This window comes from Electrona antarctica (assembly GCF_951216825.1).
Source record: "Electrona antarctica genome assembly, chromosome: 1".
Taxonomy (NCBI): domain Eukaryota; kingdom Metazoa; phylum Chordata; class Actinopteri; order Myctophiformes; family Myctophidae; genus Electrona; species Electrona antarctica.
The window spans coordinates 49961504-49984348 of NC_136806.1; the positions used below are offsets into that span (position 1 = coordinate 49961504).

The window sequence follows — 22845 nt, forward strand, 5'->3', positions numbered from 1 at the left end:
TTAGGTTTCCGATGTATTTTTTTGCATAAATCAGTGCTATTGAACACCCTTTCTGTTTGTGTGTTGGTTAAAAAAAATGGAACCAATGCAAAGTATTAAAAGGCGCTTCGGACAAAACCTCTTAACTCCATTGGACCCTTGTCTAAAGCAGCTAACTCCACCACCTCTCCCCCTCTCATGTAAGTAATTGACAATACGTAAAGTCACAACACCAACTTTGATGAGACAGTATTGCATTGTTTTCAAAATATACTTTTCATTTCACGAAAAACACATTTTTCATTTTCTGAAAAATGAACATTTTGGAGTTGGTGCAGTAGGTGGTTTCTTCCCTGACAGCAGAGATATTATATAATCAGCATTAGTGAGGACCAATTATATGAAGATAGGTTGAAAATGGGAGCAGTGCAGAGATGATTTGAATCCAATATTTAGGAAAAGTCATGGACACGGGCAAAGACAATCAACTTCAAAATCTCAAAATGGGTCAGAATGACACTCTAGTGTTAAGTAAAAACAAATGTGAGTACTGTTTCCACCGCTGCTTATGTTCTTCTCTGTGCTCGCTCCGCTCCCGGAAGGGAATGGAGTGAGAAGAGAAGCGGGGGGGTTGGGGGGGGGGGAGTAATGATGTGCGGGGTGACACAGCTAAGCACTATTCTGTCCCTCTGCGATAGATTGGCTTCGCGACGGCGGGTCAATTTCAGTGGTGGCGGGAAACCCTGATGAGGTCAATCTTTATCTCCCCCCAAAAAAGTTTATACCTCGTTTAATTGATTGCTTGAACTTTAATAGAGATCAGTAAACTCGGAGATGGGCTTTGATGAGCTCCTCCATTGTGGTGAAAAGAGTTTGGGGTGGTGATGATAAGGTGCATGCAGGCTACCATACTGCTTAAGTTTATCTTTTCACATTATCTTTCGGCTGGGCTGGGTTTACTATATGTCCCTTTTCTCTCTGTTTTATAATGCACCTAATGTCCTCAAAGCACCTCGCGGAGCTTTCCCTTCTCTCCTTTCTGAGAGACAGCGGGGAATCGACTGTAAACACAGCGCTCATCACTGGAAGTGCGGGAAAAATCTATGGAGGTACATAAATCCATGTACCTCTTGGCTTGATTGTGGTGGATATGCGGGAATATACACAGAGGCGGCCATGCTGCTGCGTGTAATAATGCTGCAGCCACATACAAGGTGCCAAACCTGTAGATTAACGACCCCAGCAGAAAAAAATGGGACAACGTTTTTTTTTTTTTTTTCTATACCCGGAGGCTGACCTCCCGTTACTGGAGAGCTCTGGAAACTGCAGAAAGAGGCCCGTTCCCTGGTTAGACGGTGTCCCGGCCATGGCACACTATAACACACTGTGCTAATCCTTTTGGATGGCAAACCTCAACCCTGCCTGGGGGAAGGGAGAGAGGGCTGTGGGGGTTGGCACCTGCGTGCCAACCCCCACAGCCCAGGCAGAATCCTGTTTTCCTCTTTTTCCCCACCATTTTCTCTCATCAATGAAAAGCAGTGGTGGAAAGAGTAAGTACATTTGCTTTACTACTGTACTTAGTACACTTTTGAGGTCATTTGTACTTTACTTGATGTATGGCAACATTTTTGATACTTTTACTTCTACTCCGCTACATTTCAGAGGCAAATGTTGTACTTTTACTCCACAATTATTTGACAACTTGTAGTTACCAGTTGCTTTGTAGATTTATTTTATACATTTACCACTTCAGCCACATTTCGGCCGTTTGAAACTAGCCAATCTTCAAGCTCACAATGTGACACATTGTGAGCTTGTAGATCGGCTATTTTCAAAAGATTTTTTATACATTTGAAATCATGAAATGGAACATTCTGCACAACGAGTGCTTTCTACTAATGGTACTTTATGTACATTTTGATGCCAATACTTGTGTGGTTTTGTACATGTAGTACATGTTACATTCTGGACTTTTACTTGGAACATAGCATTTTTACATTGCAGCAGGCTATACTTGTACTTAGGCTAATGCAAAAAAACCAAGAACTGATTAAATCAATTAATTACCAGCTGCATTATTATTATCTGCAGGGGTCCACTATAACTGCCTCTGTGTCAGTTTCAGCGCAGTAGTTTAGGTAGGAACCAAAATTCTCTAAGGCATCTGATGCATCGTTCATTTCCGCCCGGACATATTTGCGCTGCGCACAGAAACAGTGCATCGTGGTTTAGCCAATGAGAAAGCCAACTGGACTAGCACAGCGACGTCAGCCAATGAGAAAACCAGCTGGACTAGACTACAAGCTTGCACATCGATGATAGACTGAGCTTGCTATTGCCAGTGATCACTGGTTCCACCAGTGATGAAAAGCCAACTATTGCCCAATGTGATTGTCCAAATAAGCGAGGACATGTCCCTGTGGGCCTGTTCCATTTGATAAATGAGTGCCGACCGTCGTTGTGAAGTGGATCTTCACACACACGGGGCCGACGATGACTCAAGCCAGAGTTGGCCCCAGCCAAGCAGACAGCCAGGGCTCCGTTTATGACAACTTAAGATGCAAGACGCGGCTTAAGCAGGAAGTTCCCATTCAGCCACAACCTCCCCTGCGGCTGCTCTCTGGCCAACTCTCTCACTGTCCGCCCCGAGACTCTGTTCCCCTCGTTGTTATCCCCCAGCCAAGGAGGAATAAGAGAACATGTTGGTGCACAGCCCGGAAAGACTTACAAATAAAGCCAGCCATCTTCATGTTAAAAAGATGGAAACATTTTGTTTTGGGGGATAAAATGCAAAACCTTCTGGTAAAGTGGGAGAGAGACAACTTTGTTTTGACAAAGGGGATCTCAAACAAATTCCCCCCTCCCCCCCCCAAAAAAAACAGTTTCTGTCTGTGATTTATTTTATTTCCCGCTTTGAAATTCAACTCATTAAAGGTATATTCAGTGATTTCACTTAATTCAAATTAATTCAAATACATTTATTTTTTCTTATTTTTTTGATAATCCTCCCTACTATAAAGTGTGCTGACCATATAAGGAGTTCCTCCCTGTCCCCAGTGAGCCCCTGGGGTCAAAAAACCCTAGTTTCGGTTTGGGCTTTGGGTGGCAAAGCTTTCATCCAATCAGGAAGAGAGAGGCCTTCCTCCAATCATGATCGAGTGGGGCGGGCCTTGGTGTGTGTGCTGTTGGTCTGTTGTACTTCCCTCACTGTAGAGCGTGTGCATGTGCACATCTTGTTACCAGGGCGGACTGTTTTTTTCTCCAAATCACCCAAATCACTGAATGCTCCTTTAACTCCTTAAATAATTCTCCTGCTTTCAAGTGTTTATTATAGCATCATTGTAGGTGTTACGACCAGCGCGAATGGGTCTGAAATAAACCTTTACAAAATGCAGAACATTATTTTGTCCGTTTTCTGTGTGAAAGAGACTTACATTAAGGAGCTTATAAACGTTGGTGGCTCATGAGTGGGTTTTCAGAAACATACCAGTGCACTGCGTCTATATTATATTCCCTTAATATGCGGATTCTAGTGAATATCACCAGGGTTAAAGAACAACACGCAGTGTTGGCATCCACGCTGACATGATTACTAGAAATGAATCCATATTTACACTAAATATCTTCACTGAAAATCACACAACGCGTCTTGTTGACAGACGGCAGATCTATCTATTTCCACCGAACGCTCATGATAGGGTTCACGAGGTTGAAATCTAAAGGAGCCTCTCTCTCTCTCTCTCTCTCTCTCTCTCTCTCTCTCTCTCTCTCTCTCTCTGCACAGCAACAACATCGCCCACAGGGACCGAGTACTGTTACCGTACAATGTGCATTCACTTATTCATTAATCTATTATTTTCACTCTCTATTTCTCTCTCACACATGCACACGTCTCACACACACACACACACACAGAGGCTGAAATGACAATGTACTCTTCCCAGTTGTGGTATAGTAGTAAGGGGGAGTGAGGTATAGCTCAACCTTTTCTCTCCTGTCTCCTGTGTGTGTTGGAGGAGCATGCATGGTCGCAGATGGACACCTTGGCTATAGCCTTTTATGGGGCGTGTGTATATTTCGGGAGCAGCTGAGGCGCAGTGTGAGTTTTGGCTGTCCTTTACGGCGGGATTACTGCCTCCTTAACCTTTTAGCTGCATTCTCCATCATTCTCTCTTATGTGCGTCCCTCCCCAAGCTGTTCCATAACCTCTAGAAGGCATACTGACAGGACGACAGGAGAGAGGAGGAGACTGCAACACTCTGAAACGGAAATATGCAGTGGTGGAAAAAGTAACTCCATTTTGTAAAAGTATCAATGCTGCAATGTAGAAATACCTCTGTTAAAAGTAAAAGTCCGGAATTCAAAATTTACTTGAGTAGATGTACATAATTATTGCTGTCGAAATGTACTTAAAGTACCAAAAGTAAAAGTACTCAATATGCAGAAATGTTCCATTTCACCTTTTCAATGTATAACATTTTTTGAAAACAGCAGATCTACCAGCATTGCGTCGCATCGCAACGGCTATTTTCAAATAGAAAATGTAGGCTATATACAGTAGGGGCTGAAGTGGTTAATGCATGTTAGTAACTAAAGTTTTCAAATAAATGTAGCGAAGCAAAAGTGCAATACTTGGATTTGAGATGTAGCGGAGCAGAAATACTCATGTACAGTATAAATACCTCTACATTTTACTTAAAGGTATAGGGTTGTAACGATATTATAGTAACTGCATCGAAAAATCGATTTTAATTTTAAGAATCGAACATTGACTAAGCAGATAATCGTCAACCATGTATCGTGATACGTATCATATCGCTGTTAAAATGTATCGTTACACCCCTAGTTAAAGGTATATTCAGTGATTTCACTAAATTCAAATATCACTTTTCTTTTGTTGGGTGATGATCCTCCCTACTATAGAGTGTGCTGACCATATAAGGAGTTAACCTTAGGTTTCGTTTTTGGCTAGAGGGCCCAGCCTTCCTCCAATCAGGATGAGAGGGGCCTTCCTCCAATCATGATTGAGTGGAGGCGGGCCTTGGTGCACATGCTGTTGGCCTGTTGCACGTCCCCCCACAGTAGAGCGTGTGCATGTGAACATCTTGTTATCAGGGCGGACCGGGGGGTTTTCCAAATCACCCAAATCACTGAATGCTCCTTTAAGAAAAGTACTTCAGTATTGATGTACTCAGTTCCTTTGATCCTCCACTGGAAATATGATCACCTGAGGATTACACACGCTGAATGGAACGGCTCCAAATTGTCAAGGTTGGAACGTTTCACATTTCACCGCAAGTCCCTTTCCACACGTTGACCTTTCTCCTGTTTAACTCCAAGGCCCACCTATTGTCTGTGAACAGCTTATTTATTATTTATTTAATTTTTTTCAAAAGGACAGGCAGTTAACATTCAGGCCCTCCGCGACGTATCGAGTGAATTGTAGATTCAGTCAAGAAGACGGAGTATTACAGCTGTGTGTGTGTGTGTGTGTGTGTGTGTGTGTGTGTGTGTGTGTGTGTGTGTGTGTGTGTGTGTGTGTGTGTGTGTGTGCGCGTGCGTGACATCAATTCACAATTTAGGCATTTAGCAGACGCTCTTAATCCAGAGTGATTTATAACATAAGCAAGAACAACACCTGGTAATAATAATACAGTGCATAGAAATAGTCAACTAGGATCATAAGTAGCCTAAACTATAGAAGCTATCATCCGTCTAACAGTAAAAAATCCATACATTGAAAATATAAACACTATAGCATGCTATAGAATGCCAGATAAATAATGACCTGGCATCCGTCGACATTGTTGTTGTTGTTGTCTACATGAAATCTACTGTAATTGACATGCACAAGTCCGAGGCATGCTCTTCCTTCCAACTGTCCCATTATTCACAGTTTCCTATACTATTGAAATGTTAATTCCTTTTTCCGAAGCGACCGCCGTCGCAGGTGAGCCCATCACACGTGGCGTCTTCCAAAACGGAGCTGATGAATAGAGCCATTTGCTAGAGTTTGTTTATCAGGGCTGCATCAATAATCGCTGTTATGCTCATAGGGCTACGGGCCATTATGAAGCGCTGTTAATTATCACATCTGGAAGGTGTCGTGGGAATAATAACAGTGATGCTTTTTTTCTTTTTAACACGCTCGGCTGCGTTGTCACCCAACACCGTTTGAAAAGGCCACAGTCAGACGGTCCTGCTGTGTCCGCCGCTCAGCTAGCAGCTCAGCTTTTTGTTTAAATGTTACTTTAATACCCTACCTTTAAGTAAATGTACTGCATGTACTTAGTTACTTTCCACCACGTCTGCCATTTCTATTTCAGCTCCCAGATGTGATGCAGACAGCCAGACGGGGTGATTCAAAGTGACATAGTATCCCTGTTGACATATGCCATGTAATTCATACCTGTCTGAAGTACTATCGCTCAATACTGTACTTAATCTGGCCCTCGCTCTTTTACAGCATTACCGCACAACCGATTTCAGAGCCAACACTCGCTTAATAAATCATATTGATTTTTTCCAAAGCACATTGACTCAGCTCGGTAACGGTTAAAATTTGTATGACACATATTTTATTTATTAGACATTCAGACATGGGCAGGCCTGCATGGAGTTTGAAGTCAAGTGAAAACATTAATTTGAAATGTCTTATTTCCTCCCGTGCCCATGATCTGTGAATAAAAACACAAATATTGAGTGTAAAAAATACTTCTTAATGCTTATGTTTCGCATCCAGCACCCAATCGATTTATAGCAACGGAGCACTTTTACCGACGGACCGTATGTTATGCCGGATGTGGTTGTAGCAGCTAAATGTAGCCAAAACACTCTCGATGCGATCGACAACAACGGGAGGTAAATCTATTGCTACTAGCGACTGGACAGCGGGGGCCATGATCTTTTCTTAAAATTGGACGGGATGATTTAGATCGCGAGTTATTAACGCTTTAAGATTTTCGTTGTCGTCGGCTAAACAGGGAGGGGGGGGACATTTTCGATGACGTCTCACTGTTGCGCAACATCGAGGATTGCGCAACAGGCGCTCCTAGGCTGTGGAGCGATGCGATCCGTTTTCAATCAATAAACTTCGTCTTTTGGATAAAACTTCGTCTTGGGCGTCGGGCGTTACTAATAGAAAGGACGGTGAACTTCGTCCTGGGCGATTGGGATGTTAACATGTGCCTTGTACTCCATATCTGGTACTGTTTTGATTAAATCTTACACTTTTGCATTAAGATGCATCTCAAGTATCCTCATAAATTGGATTGCTCTTTCATTTGCAAAGTAAATAGAAATCAGAAGCATGACAACTTCGCTCTGCAATTTAATGCAAATTCCCTAGAGAACACAAATCAGTCGAAATGCCTTTAATTACCAAGCACAACAAATATACAGCAACCTGCGTTTGGTGACACTGCTGCAGAGATAAATTGAAAATGTACCAAATGAAACAGCCAAAACTTGCATTAAACTTATTACAGAGATTCAATTCACTCAGCGCTAATCTTTTGGCCACAGCATATTTATTGTAGTCATTAGGTGTGCCTCTGTAGGAGCCTATAGGCAGTCTAGAACAGGGTCGCTGTTTCTGTGGGCGTGTCCGGAGTTAATCTCTCCAACCGCTGCACCTTGTGCACACTGCCTACCGTGAACCATGGGTGCGTTCGGAAATGCGCACCGGGAATGTGCTCAGTTTTTGGAGTGCACTTGGCGGTGAAGTGCACTTGGCACTGAGTGTGGCTTATTTACGAACGGCCAGTAAAAACAACACACCTTCCTGTAACATTGAAAGGTAATTCATACCATTAGCCTACCTGCTGTTGGTCTACACGTTGATGCGTGTGTAATAATAAAGCTCAAAGGACCAATTTCCCGCCATATTTGGAGTCATACATCATAGATACAGTATATGCCATTGATGACTGACGTCATAGATGAGGCTATAGCCACGTGAATCTGAGATCCATATCGTCTCTGTTTGGATGGAAACCGAGTCATATGTCCAAAACGGGTACTTTTCAGGATTCTAACGTAAAAGTAGAAAAAGGAGCAGACCCACAAGCTCAAAATGTGTCGCTTCGCACCGTGTTTCGAGCTTGTGGATCTTCTACTTATAGGTAGTATGCTGTAGTACGATCAAGTAGGGCATTCATTTATGAAAACTCCAACTTGTGTGAAGTAAGGGGCGCCCACTCTATGTATATCGGCCACATGACGTCGACATTTAGTGCCATAAACAAAGTCCATAGACTTGAGTGGCAAACGATTTACGGCATAGGTGCTCTAAAGAAATCCCATAGACTTGGCTGCCATATGACATAATCTTCAAATGCCATGCATTGGAGGGGCAATCACCCATCAGAAAACATATAATTGGAGCTATGCCATTCCCATGGCAATCCAAAGATCCACATGATTTTTGAGTGGTGTAAACCACTCCTACAACTGGCTTTGTTAGTGCAGAAAAAATGAGCATGGTTGCTATGTTCACCCTGTTCACCCGGGTGTGATTTCATTACGTCAGACATGATTTCATTACGTCAGACAGGCTATATTACACCACTCAGTTCACACATGTGTGATTTTTGTACATAATGTACAGTAGACGGGACGAATGTAAGTTCAAGAGAAAACGTCACTTGTCTTCTGTGTAGTTCTCAGAAAAATGTTGATGCATTTGTTTCACGTAATCGGGCACACAATCTGTATGCCGGATAACGTGAAACAAGTAACACCGTGTCTGAAGTCATCGTTTCACAACATCAACGTTTCGTGGAGCAATACGCAGAAGACAGGGTACTTTCTTTGCCACACTAATACATTATTGATCTTCCCACATCAGAACAACAGGATTTAGATTAAAAATTGGCAACGTGTTTACCTTTAAGGACAGGTGGGGAATACAACACAAGTGTCTGGATGGAATTAAATGTGCGATGGTGTGATTATGTTGTTGTAGCACTAACCTGTCAGCTCCTAGTTTACCAAGTCAAGCTACACACTACAATCACTACAATAAAAATGTTATTGATTTTGTAGGCTACTTTATATTAGTAAAACGTAAAATAAATGTTAAATAAATAAACAAACAAACAAGCTACCACACTAGAATCATTACCTATCTAGCCTGTGTGATTTCTGGTCTAGAAGACCGGTTTCAAATTTCTCTGCAAAAACAGCCGGTGGATCCTATTGGTTCACCGATCTGTGCTCCCCCTCCTCCTCCCTTCCTCCTCCTCCTCCTCCCCCTTCTCCTCCTCCCTTCCTCCTCCTCCTCCTCCTCCTCCTCCTCCTCCTCCCTTCCTCCTCCCTTCCAGCTCCTCCTCCTCCTCCTCTCCTCCCTTCCTCCTCCTCCTCCTCCCTTCCCCCTCCTCCTCCTCCTCCTCCTCCTCCTCCTCCTCTTCCTCCTCCTCCCTTCCTCCTCCCTTCCAGCTCCTCCTCCTCCTCCTCCTCCTCCTCCTCCGATGTAGCTCTTGCCAAGTTACTCAGGTACATGATGGGGTCGGTGTCAAACCAGTACAATCAGTGGAATGCAAAGAAAAGTGAGTCCACAGTGCAAACAGTATTATAACTATGTGTCATTCAGTCAGATAACTCTGGTCATGAATAGATTTAACCAATATTTTATTATAGAATGAGAATACAAGTGTGGATATAATATAGGCTAATATTCCATCTTGGCATTCGGCTCTGCAAATTCTTTCTCCATTAACCATTAAGAGCAGGGAGATAGATATACAATAACAAACATGGGGAACATAACTAATAGCAGAGCCCACCGGTGGTGCTGGGGTGGCGGTGGGAACAAACAGCGCATAACAACAACCAGGAACGCATATTGTGCAGAAGGAACGCAGAAAAAAACGCAATCTTAGGTGAGCTTAAATACCCCGCCCAATTGTTCAGCTGATTGCCACGTCAGCGTATGACGTATGGCTCTTGCATAACACTGAATAAACACATAGTAATGTAGCGTGTTAACTCCTCAAGTATGCTGCCTGAACTAACCTACGTATCATTTCATGGTCAGAGTACATCTTTATTCCGAGTTATGACAGTGTGTGTCTCCTTGTAAATCCTCATAGCTATACTGGCACAAAGAACATGACAAGTCTCATACATTTCTACCCAGGGTAGGTGGATCTATTGTTTCCTCTGCTGCTCAGACCCCACTATATCTCCAGGTTGAGGAGGGGGTGGGAGGGGTTGCCACCTCCTCCATATATGGGCATAAAAGGGACACAGACATAATAACTGGGTGGGGCATGCATTTCCAACTTGCATCGTTCCAAGTAGGCCAGTGGCCAACGGGCACCGCTCTAGTCTAATAAAAACTCTTTACATTGCAATGTGTGCCCTGAATGAGAGCTGACTGTCCAGGACAACACCAAGTTGTCTATGGAAATAGACAGTGAGATCCTGCATATACAGTTGGGTGCCACCGATATTGTCCCTTATCATTTGACCCATTTAGGCCTGACCTCAAAATTTAAAAAAATCCTTCTAAATCCTCCAGTTTTCTGAAATAAATATTTTCACGATTTTTCAAAAATAGCAGACCTACAAGCTCGTAGCGCGCCACTCGGTGGCGCGCTATGAGCTTGTAGATCTGCTATTTTTCAATAGCTAAATTATAACATGTTTAAAACACCAAAAGGGGTTCCCGCCCAAAATGGGTTAACTGTCCTTTTGCGCAGATCACGCAAACCTCAGCAAAAAGAAAAGGACAATATCGATGGCCTCCAACTGTACAGGGCAGGACTTACCTGGGAAGAAGAGCAGCTCCGTCTAGTCTTCTCTGGGTTCAGCTTGAGGTGGTGGGAAGACATTCCACTGTGAGATGTCAGCCAGACAGCACATGCAGGCAGCGATGATGCACTCTTCCACCCGAGTGCTAGAGGGAGGGGAGGAGAGGAACGGTTGAGGGTCCTCAGCATAACAGTGATAGCAGGAGAGCAACACTGCACTACAATCACAAGCTATAACACTACAATCATCAGCTGACAAGAGTAACATTTGATTTGATTTATTTGGATGTATTTCAGTCTGATTGGCCATAAGAGCCCATAGTCTCTAGAGGAGGGAAAATATGTCTGAACCTGAACGTACAGTATGTGAGCATTTACTTTTGCTTTTTACGTGGATTGAAAACACAATAGGTTTGGCGCTGCCCCTGTGGGGCTTTGGGTGATTTCAGTTCTATTCATCTTTTATGTATTTATACATGAATGTAAATAGGGATTAGCTCTATCCCACTGCCAGACGAACCTTAAAGGTGCCAGTTGAACCGTGCCCACACAAAAAGGTCAAAAATCCCTTTGGGAATCCAGTTGTCTCCTAAATGAGATTAGATCCGATCGGAATCACACGGTCAGACTCCTCTTGTGAAGCTCATCATATTCGAGTCTATCGTTAAGGCAGGACCAATCGTATATTGTTTAGACCTTTATAAGATGGAGGTAGAAACAATTGGATCTGAAGGGTTTTCCTGTTGAATTCCCAAAGGACTTTTATGCAAGGATAAGCCAGTGATGTATGACTCTGTTCTCAGACATGGACGCTGCTGCCTGGGTAAATTATTATTCTGTTTTGTTTTTTTCCTCTGTATTTTCTTTCTTTTTTTTCACACAATAAATGTTAAGATTTAGTGCACCTGCTACGTATATACTGTACATATACATATATGGTTATTGTTAGGTGCGTTGATGTGCTGCACACTCTGTGCAACACTGCAGTTCTCTCAGATCCTATTTGGGTGATGTTTATTTATTTATTTGTTTATTCATTAATTCCTGCGTTCAATTCTGCCCATGTTTCTTTCTCTGGTGTACCTGCTCTGTATGTTAACGCATTTGGGACTGAGAACAGATTCTACAAAATGTCTTCTAAATCATGACAGTTTCTGAAAAACCTATGTTTCTATATCAGTGGCGTTCAAAACTATTTAATATCGGCGGCCAATTATATGTATAATTGGCCGCCGACCCACATCTGAAATTATGGTTTTCTAGGGACACCCAGATTTGAGTTAAAAACTCAATTTGCGCCACATTTTTAAAAAATAGTATCTGCTATTTTTCAATAAAGTAGCCTATAACATAATGCTTAAAACACCAAAAGGTGTTCCCGTCCTGAATGGGTTAATGGGAAATGTCCTTTTATAATATTTTTTTCATAATGGGATTCATGTATTCAAAACCAGCAGCACAATTGCTATTCACATGGCGGTGTGTGTGTGGTAATGTTGTATAGCCTCTCTTCCCGACCCCTGTGACGCCAAACATGCTATTTTGAATGTCCCTCTGTGCCTCTCTGTGTCTCTCCCATGCTTCAACCTTAGGGGCCAACGCAAAAAAACAGGGCGAAGATTTTTCGGATAACGACGGTGACGAAGATGAAGGTATTTTCCATGGTGAACGACGACAGTGCATGCTTTTTGTTTTTTCCCTTTTACTCCGTTGTTTCTCTGATCATGTTGATTTTTTTCTTATTTTCATTCTTATGTCATCCAACCATGATGGATATTTTGTGAGCGTGTGTGCGTGTGCGTGTGCGTGTGTGTGTGTGTGTGTGTGTGTGTGCAGTACGTTTCCAATACTGCACAAACCTGGGGCTCGCAACTCACTTTTGAATGCTCCAAAAATAGCAGCAATAAAATATACAACGTTTCGACCGCAAGGTCAAATCAGTAATCAGAAAGTCATAAAGACCTCACAGTCGAAACGTTCTTTTGACATTTATTTTGCTCCTGTGTCGCTAAATACAGATTTTTAGAGCATTCAAAGGTGATTTGTGAGCTTCTGCTTTTGTTCAAGATTTTTTTTTTTTTTTACAGATTGGCTCAGCACCAAATAACGGAGCGTGCGTGTTATATTTTTCTACTAGTACTGCACACACATTTCATTTCAGTCAAATGACACGAGGCCCGAGCACTAGGCTAGCTTTGCAGATTCTGATGGATCCGGCAAAGTGTCTGATATAACCAACCCCCGAGGTTGAACCACTTTAATAACCCGCACGTCGGCTGAAGAAACTGTTATTACAAGGGCAACGGCAGGCAGAGAGATCCCTCTCTTTAACGTGCGGCTGGCAGCCGAATTTTGGCCGATAATGGCGAGGAGGGAATGTGAGGCAGTGGTGTAATATCAGAAACGTTCAGCGGGTCTTGCCAGCCGATTTAGAGAAGAGGAGGCCCGCCGGTTCAGGAGGCGTGCTGCTGGAGAGGATTAGAGGAGAGAGAGGGGAGGGTGGGTGGGAAATTGATGCTCAGCAAATCGCATTGTTCACTTTCCATATTTATCTTGGGATATTCCTGGCTCAGGCTGGATCGCTTGCTGAGATTATAGAAACCAAAGAGACGATTCTCTCGCCGTAACAGAAACAGCTTAAGTCTCCCCTTCGAATCCAAATATCAAGCTCTCTATGCCCCCCCCCCCCTCCTGCAACACTTCAAAGCAGGTGACGCTGCAGAAGGAATGTCAGACGTCAACCTACTGTAAAGATCCCACCCTATACGGCAAGTGTTTATCTTGCATAGACATGGATTTGTGTGTATGCTGCGATGGTGCCAAACGGCATGCGTGAGCAGAACGTGTTTGCGTTCGAGTTTTGTCAACACATGTTGCAGGCATATGGATCCTGCCGCGATGCTTTTTGGCATCCTTTCTGTGTGCCTTAGCCATGTTAGGTATAGGACTAATCCTATATCACGTAATCATTGCTGTCGGGCTGCAGAAACCTTGCATCTCCCTATTTCAACATTTTTTAAGCCTTTTTTTTTCCATAAATGAATTTCCAGCTGCTACAAGAGTGTCATGCAAAAAGTGGCGGAAATAGCCGATCTTTTTTTGCCCCCCCATTTCATGAAAAGCAACAGGTTTGTATGCCCTTCAGACTATGAATTCAGAACATGATTGGCTTAGGAGGCAGCCAATCATGACTATAGGTCGCTAGTAAGGTCACTATAGGAGGCAGCCAATCATGACTATAGGTCGCTAGTAAGGTCACTATAGGAGGCAGCCAATCATGACTATAGGTCGCTAGTAAGGTCACTATAGGAGGCAGCCAATCATGACTATAGGTCGCTAGTAAGGTCACTATAGGAGGCAGCCAATCATGACTATAGGTCGCTAGTAAGGTCACTATAGGAGGCAGCCAATCAAGGTCGCCACTAAAGTCGTCTTTACGGTCGTCAGTAGTGGTGGGTGGGTGCAAATGTAGCCCAGGCGCTTTTCAAGCACCTGGCAAACATCCCCACCACTGTGTGTGTGAGTGGTTCTTCTCTTAGTGAACAGACCAGAGGCCAGTTGTGGAGTTTGGTGTTTGGTGCCCACACTGTGAGAGGCCGGCTGGCCACAGTGGCCAGGGGAACAGCAGGGTTGTTAAACAGCCTGCAGTGTGCTTCCAGTTCCAGCCTCTTGCCAGTGGTCGGTCTCTCTCTCTCTCTCTCTCTCTCTCTCTCTCTCTCTCTCTCTCTCTCTCTCTCTCTCTCTCTCTCTCTCTCTCTCTCTCTCTCTCTCTCTCCTCTCTCTCTCTCTCTCTCTCTCTCTCTCTCTCTCCCTCCTCTCTCTCTCTCTCTCTCTCTGAAGCACCACGCTGGCCTCGACAGGAAGTGTTTCCATGGCACCACTTTGACACGCAGGTGTTTTCTTCCATTTAAGCCCAACGGCAAGCTGTTGCCTCTGAAGCCAAATTGCATTCAGTCGATATGCCTTGACGATGTTTGTGTGTGCGTGTGCGTGTGCGTGTGCGTGCGTGCGTGCGTGTGTGTGTGTGTCTGTGTGTGTGTGTGCGTGTGTGTCTGTGTGTGTGCGTGTGCGTGTGCGTGTGTGCATGCATGTGCGCGTGTGTATTACTATACATTAGCATTACTGTAGCATTTGAGAATTATGATGACCATTTTCTTGTTCCTGACACGAGAAAATATTGCTTCATTTTACATAAATGAAAGATTTCGGGAGTTAGGCGTATACAGTTTCAGTTTGTTTGGGATTATGCCCAATGAGTATTATCTAGAGGTCAAGCACAATGCAACGCACTTGTAGATCTTCTATTTTCAAATGGCTGAAATGTACACAGGGCTGAAGTGGTTAATGTATGGTTTGTAATAATAATCAAAATATGCAAACTAGTAACTAAAGTTGTCAAATAAATGTTGTGGAGTAAAAGTACAATATTTGCATCCGAGATATAGTGGAGTACAAGTAAAAGTATTTTAAATTGGAAATACTCAAGTAGTGTTGGGTATCGTTACTTGCTAAAGTAACTTTGTTAGGTTACTGGATTACTGCCATTAAAAATAATCCGTTAAGATTATCCACTGAGAAAAGTAACTCGCTAGATTATTTTTGGATTACTTTTACGTTACCCGACTATTAAAACCCATTTTCAAATGTTGTGCAAGTTGGTTACATTGCTGCCTACCGTCATTGCGCCGCCTGATCACGGCCCTGTTGGCCCACATTAATTAACTCTATGGTTAAAAACAAGAATGATAGCCTAAGTATTATGTATACACCATAGACAATATCATCTTTATAGCTCTTTCTTTATTAACGAATATAATTCGCCACAACCGCCAGCCTATGTACACGTAGGACTGGACAGAACATCAAGAGTGTACAGAGGCCACTGATCTGTACAGCACTTTGGTTTTTTTAAAACATGCTTTATAAATAAAGATTTAATTTGATTTGAACAAATGCAACGCGTACGCCTTTGTCAATGTAACGGTAAAATACAAATAAATCAAAGTTAATTATAGGCTTATAGCCTACAGAAACCGAGGGTAGGGCTCTCTCGACATTCAACAGCACTCTCTTGTGCACGATCTGAGTGCAGACTCAGAAGTATATTTTAACAGCTGCCTTTAGTCTATGAAAATAAAATAAAATGTCGACAATGAGGACATTTCCACATTGGTGACAGTCACAAATGAAACGCACAGAACCACAATGTAAACAAAAAATATAAAGGCTTAGGCTTACAATAAAATAAGTAGCCTGACTTCTCAACGTGCCTATAAATAAAATGCACAGCTCAACAGCATACATAAGGCTGTAGGCTGTGCAGAGGCTTCAAACTTCACAGCATGCATAACAACTTTACAAGTAGGTGCATATGGTTTTCAAAACACACAACTACACAAACTATTAAAGTGTATAGGCTTCTCAAAGCATGCTCAAAGTTGCCTACAGGCTTACACACTCACCAAATCAATGCGTAGCAATACTTGTTTAATCCAGTTTATCCAAAGTGGTGATTGTAACGGAGGAGAACAAGTTTTCAAATCAAAGTAATGCCTATATAGTTCAAATTCCTTCGCTGATGACATCGTGCTTATCAGTCAATCATTGGAATACGCTCAGGCTCTCCTTCAGTCTCTTGAGCAGGCCTCCAACTGTGTTGGTCTTTATCTCAACGAGACGAAAACTGAATACGTAAATATATGCAAATCCAACAATAACCACATTATAAAAACACTTAACAACACTCCTCTGAAACAGGTTGATGACTACAAGTATTTGGGTTCATGCAATGACATGCATAAGATCTGGTCATCCCAGCTTAGTAAGATGTTAAAAGTAAAAATATTTAGGACGACCGTTGAGCCGATTCTACTCTATGGCTCCGAGACATGGACACTTTCAAATAAACTAGAGAAACGGTTGGATGGCACTTACACCCGCCTTCTAATGAGAGCGCAAAATCTGTCTTGGAAGAGCCACCCATCGACTAATCTAATATATGGCAACCTTCCCCGTGTTTCTTCACTAGTCCGATCCAGAAGAACACAGTTTGCCAGCCACTGCTACAGAGCTGACAATGAGGTTATATCTTCCCTTCTTCTCTGGAGTCCTGCCTCAAAGCAGACCAGAGGTAGAAAACTGTCGTTCCCTGATGTCATCGCTAGGGACACAGGCATCAGTAAGCAGGAACTGGGGATGGTAATGAAGGACCGGGAAGTCTGGCGTGTTATTGTGAAATCCACGATCTCGACCGCGGTCGAAAAATTATGATGATGATTTCCAATTCCAAAAGGCTGTCGCATCCGCCGCCATTTCGCTTGAATCAAATCAGCTGGCTGCTACTTGCGCTTTGCTTTTCTGCAGATGTGCACAGCCACACAGCCGCACAGCCACACAGCCGCACAGCCACACAGCCGCACAGCCACACAGCCGCACAGCCACACAGCCGCACAGCCACACAGCCGCACAGCCACACAGACGCACAGCCACACAGCCGCACAGCCACACAGCCGCACAGCCACACAGCCGCACAGCCACACAGCCGCACAGCCACACAGCCGCACAGCCACACAGCCGCACAGCCACACAGCCGCACAGCCACACAGCCGCACAGCCACACAGCCGCACAGCCACACAGCCGCACAGCCACACAGCTGCACAGCCACATGCACATCACAGGAGGAATAAGACTCGGGGGAGTCGGGGCTTTATTTATTTTTGAATGTCGCCAACAAAATGAACAGGGGCGCATTATTAGTAACGGGATAACTTTTTTTGGAAACGACTAAATTGCAAAACTACTGTAACTCGTTAGATACTCTGTTACCCAAATAAGTATGTCCGTTATATAGCGGCATTATTTCTAACGCCATTACAGCCAACTCTGCAGCTGGGTATAGAGGAGAGAGAGAGCAGCGACCTACCCCCCGGGTTGGCGTCGGTCAGTTAGTCCGCACTCTGGCATCACGTCACATCTTATATTAACTTTTAGATACGTATACAAATATTAACCAAAATGAGCCATATAAAACCAGAAATAGCGAACATATTTTCACTATTAAATTAACTAAGTAAATTGAAACTTTATTGAAAGTATAAGGACGCCATGCAGGGTTGATGTGTGGTTAACCCATTTTGAGCGGGAACCCCTTTTGGTGTTTTAACTAAGCATTATTTAGATATTGGAAAATAGTGAAAATACGGCACAAATCTATTTATATTCTTTCAGAAGACTTTTTTTTTATTTCGACGTCAGGCCTAAATGGGTTAATACATTCATAGGCACACACATATTATTAGGCACCGCACACAGATGGTTACACGAAGCCTGTTCAAACACTCAGACACAGAGACAGAGAGAGAGAGAGAGAGAGAGAGAGAGAGAGAGAGAGAGAGAGAGAGAGAGAGAGAGAGACACAGAGAGAGAGCGAGAGAGAGAGAGAGAGAGAGAGAGAGATGCATGGCAGCCAGTGTACTTCATTGCACAGTGTCGAACGAGGACACACAACCAAAGTGCTCCCGTAAACTAATTTCAATCTCCTGTCCCCTCCCGCTCATCACGTTGGCCCAAAGTCTCAAAAAGCCTGGTGTTTTGGGATGTCTACAGCCGTGCCAATTATTCCCCGGCCGTCACTGCAGAGCAAAAAGGGCAAAAAAGAAAAGAAAGAGACAAAAAGAAAAAAAGAAAAGATGAACGCGCCGCACTCTGCTTTGAAAGGCCCAAATGATGCCCTTGTGGAATCGGCCATTAGCAGCAATGCTTATCTTAGAAAGGAAGCCGGGGCGCGGCGGCGGCGCTCCAAATATCTCTCCTTCATATAAATGTGCTTCAAGGGGGCAACGATTCCTCATCCGCCACCACATCAGAGAGAATGGCATAGTGGCAGAGTGGGGAAGAGGAGCAGCCAGTGTGTGAATTGCCCCCATTGTGGATTCAATTCAGTTCTTTCTCTCCAGGCCTATAGCCTGAGCCACGCTGCAGGCTGCATGCACTGGATGGATGGATGGATGGATGGATGGATGGATGGATGGATGGATGGAACCAGTGGAATTAATGTTAAGCCATTTAGGCCTGACATCGAAATTAAAAAAAAAATCTTTTTAAAATGTATTTTTTTCTGTTTCTATATCAGTGGTTCTCAATATTTCATGTCAAGGACCCCAAAAATGATATGTAATTGGCCACCGACCCCCATCTGAAAATATGTGGTTCCAGGGACCCACCAGAAGCAAAGATTTGAGTTAACAATTGAAACTTCAAAGATTTGAGGCACATTTTCACGATTTTTCAAAAATAGCAGATCTACAAGTTCATAGCACGGCGAGTGCCGCGCTATGAGCTTGTAGATCTGCTATTTTTCAATAGCTAAAGTATAACGTGATGCTTGAAACACCAAAAGGGGTTCCCGCCCAGAATGGGTTAATACCCGGACAGGTGGAGCTCAGCTCACAGACCTGGCAACGGGCGGGAGGACTAGTGTGTGTGTGGGTATGCGTATAGATGTGCATGCATGCACGTATGTGTACACGCCTGACTGACTAAATGATGTACTGTGTGTGTGTGTGTGCGTGTGTGTGTGTGTGTGGCGCTTCGTGCACGTGCAGTGCGTGATATTGCGCACTGGTATTGCGTGGGTTGGGGGGATGGTTAGAGCTGGAGTCTCAGAATGCCAAGTGGCATGCACGTACGCACACACACACACACACGCAGATACGTATTCATCAGCTGTCAGAGAGGGCTGAGGCTGTCTAGGCCCGAGAGACTCTAGATTCTGTAATTCATGAAATATCCGCAATATTCAAGGCAATGTGTATGTGTGTGTGTGCGTGTGTGTGTGTGTGTGTGTGTGTGTGTGTGTGTGTGTGTGTTGTGGGGTGGGGTGGGGGTGTCTGCCTCGCTCCCAACTCCGGGCACAGCACATCGGTGCCGCTGCCATTGCCCATTCGGCAGACGTGGCGGAGGACACAGACCCAACTGCTGTGTTTACATGTTCGCGTTTATCTAGCGGCTACAGGAGGCTGATTGAATGCTCTCTCTCCCTTTCTGCTACAACGCCGTTAACAAAACAACATGAGCCTCGATGGTGATGCTGTGGGTGAATCACTGCAGACCCCGGCCGGCCGGCCGACCCGGCCCGGCTCTCCTGTGCTGCCAGTCGGAGAGCGCACGCCGTATAGAATTCCAACTGTCGCTCTGAGAGATAGACAGGAGAGGAAGACAGAACCGTCTGTCTGATGGACGGGCGCACAGAGATTACACCGTCAAAATCCTTGGGTTGATTTGCACCATTTTGTAACTCCGAGAGTGTTCGGACGGAACCAGAAGGGTCCACTCGTTTTTTTTCTGGGTAACAGGGAGAGAGGGGCAGCTGAAATATGACGGTGCTAGGAGGCAAATTAGCCCAGGACGGCCCGTCTGCCAACAGAGACAGCATGGTAATGCTGGGCTGAACAGACTGGGGAGATGGAGGGGGTTCAGACACGAGACGAGACAGGAGTCCGCTAGCCTGGAGGGGAATAATGTGGGCATAGGAGAGAGAGAGAAGGTTTGGCTAAAGGGACGGGCGGAGAGATAGTGGAGGGGAAATTGCATATGCTACCGTTCCATTTGCCCTTTATACCTTTGGAACACAAACGTTAGATTTACCCCGGTAATGCATGAGGACGTTTATACGGCAGACAAGAATCACAGTGTTGCCTAGTAGTGAACACTGCTATTTGCTGCTATGTTATATCACTGGGTTGTTGCAGCGCGGGAGGGAGAGAGACAGCTTAGTGGGGACTTTATGTTGTGCTCCGTGAACACCATCCATTCTTTTATGGCTGCTGTTTCTCCTCATTGCGGTTCAGTGGTTATCTTTGTGTCGTGCGTGCGTGTGCGCGTGCGTGCGTGTGTGTGTGTGCATGTGTTTACGGGGGGAGGGGGCCCTGGATGACTTCCCTGCTGGCTGTGATATTTCAATAAAGACACGTTCTTCAGAACAATGGGAATCCTCTGGATCGCGGTCGACGGTGGATGGCCAACAGTGTCTGTCACACATGCATTAGGCACGGTGCGGTGGCAGAGATTTGGCACCGCGAACCGCATCCATCGTGCTTCTGCGCTGATGCTCGTCGGTAAATGGCATTAGTTTCGCTCGGTAAAGAATAGACTTGTCCCGTTTTCTTTCACTGGGGCTAGTCTTGCACAACGGCTTGGAGAGCGAGCCACTGGGTCTGCGTGCAAAAGGCCCGGCAGACAAAGGGATGGGAACGTATTGTCAGTGGTTCTGAATGGACTTATAGGGGCTGCACTCTGTGACCCTGGCTGGCACATGTGCAAGGGAGAACAGCGCACACACGCACGCATGTGTGTGTGTGTGTGTGTGTGTGTGTGTGTGTGTGTGTGTGTGTGTGTGTGTGTGTGTGTGTGTGTGTGTGTGTGTACACACATACATACACACAAATACACGCACACACACACATTTCTATACTCCAGTGTTGGAAAAAATACTCACATTTGTTGGTTAGGTAAAAGTATCAATACTGCAATGTAAACTACTCCGATACAAGCAGAACACTGGCTGACAGCTGCACCCAACACCTTACCAATACCAACCGTACCAATGGAGTTTCATGTGTGTTGTTCCCAGTGTTTGGTAATGCGTTCTAATCTGAAGTAAGTACGTGCGTTAGGTTACTGGATTACTGCCATTAAAAATAATCCTGTTACGTTCCAAGATTTCCCACTGAGAAGTAAGTCGTTAGAATACCTTTGGATTACTTTTACGTTACCTGTATTAATGAACCCTATACGGTTCAAAACAAGAATGATCCTCGCTCGACATTCAACAACACTCTCCTGTGCGTGATCGGAGCACAGTCTCAGAAGTATATTTGAACAGCTGCCTCTATGACTGAGAAAGGAGAGAGGCCGCACAGCTCGTAGTCACGATGCCATCACATTTTTATTTCTCCAACGTTTCGGCAACAAGTTGCCTTCTTCAGGGAATGACAGCTGCCTCTATGAAAATAATACATAATAATACATACAGTAGGCCAGTGGTTCCCAGACTACCATGGTCTGGTAGTAGTGGTGCCCAAACTACCATGGTCTGGTAGTAGTGGTTCCTAAACTACCATGGGCTGGTAGTAGTGGTTCCTAAACTACCATGGGCTGGTAGTAGTGGTTCCTAAACTACCATGGGCTGGTAGTAGTGGTTCCTAAACTACCATGGGCTGGTAGTAGTGGTGCCCAAACTACCATGGTCTGGTAGTAGTGGTTCCTAAACTACCATGGTCTGGTATAGTGGTTCCTAAACTACCATGGTCTGGTAGTAGTGGTGCCCAAACTACCATGGTCTGGTAGTAGTGGTTCCTAAACTACCATGGGCTGGTAGTAGTGGTTCCTAAACTACCATGGGCTGGTAGTAGTGGTGCCCAAACTACCATGGTCTGGTAGTAGTGGTGCCCAAACTACCATGGTCTGGTAGTAATGGTTCCTAAACTACCATGGTCTGGTATAGTGGTTACCAAACTACCATGGTCTGGTAGTAGTGGTTACCAAACTACCATGGTCTGGTAGTAGTGGTTCCTAAACTACCATGGTCTGGTATAGTGGTTCCTAAACTACCATGGTCTGGTAGTAGTGGTTCCTAAACTACCATGGTCTGGTATACTGGTTCCTAAACTACCATGGTCTGGTATAGTGGTTCCCAGACTACCATGGTCTGGTAGTATTGGTTCCTAAACTACCATGGTCTGGTAGTAGTGGTTCCTAAACTACCATGGTCTGGTAGTATTGGTTCCTAAACTACCATGGTCTGGTAGTAGTGGTTCCTAAACTACCATGGTCTGGTAGTATTGGTTCCTAAACTACCATGGTCTGGTATAGTGGTTCCTAAACTACCATGGTCTGGTATAGTGGTTACCAAACTACCATGGTCTGGTAGTAGTGGTTCCTAAACTACCATGGTCTGGTATAGTGGTTCCTAAACTACCATGGTCTGGTATACTGGTTCCTAAACTACCATGGTCTGGTATACTGGTTCCTAAACTACCATGGTCTGGTAGTAGTGGTTCCTAAACTACCATGGTCTGGTATAGTGGTTACCAAACTACCATGGTCTGGTAG

The 22845-nt window shown here is 44.4% G+C and overlaps 1 protein-coding gene across 1 annotated transcript in view; it reads left to right on the forward strand.

The window, feature by feature from the left end:
• nlgn3a (neuroligin 3a) overlaps positions 1-22845 on the forward strand; it is a gene marked incomplete at its 3' end in the record, with an annotated part of 226338 nt that overhangs the window by 8895 nt on the left and 194598 nt on the right. Inside the window, 1 exon segment of the mRNA XM_079507939.1 lies at positions 12326-12385. Within this exon segment, the coding sequence (XP_079364065.1) occupies positions 12326-12385 (60 nt within the window).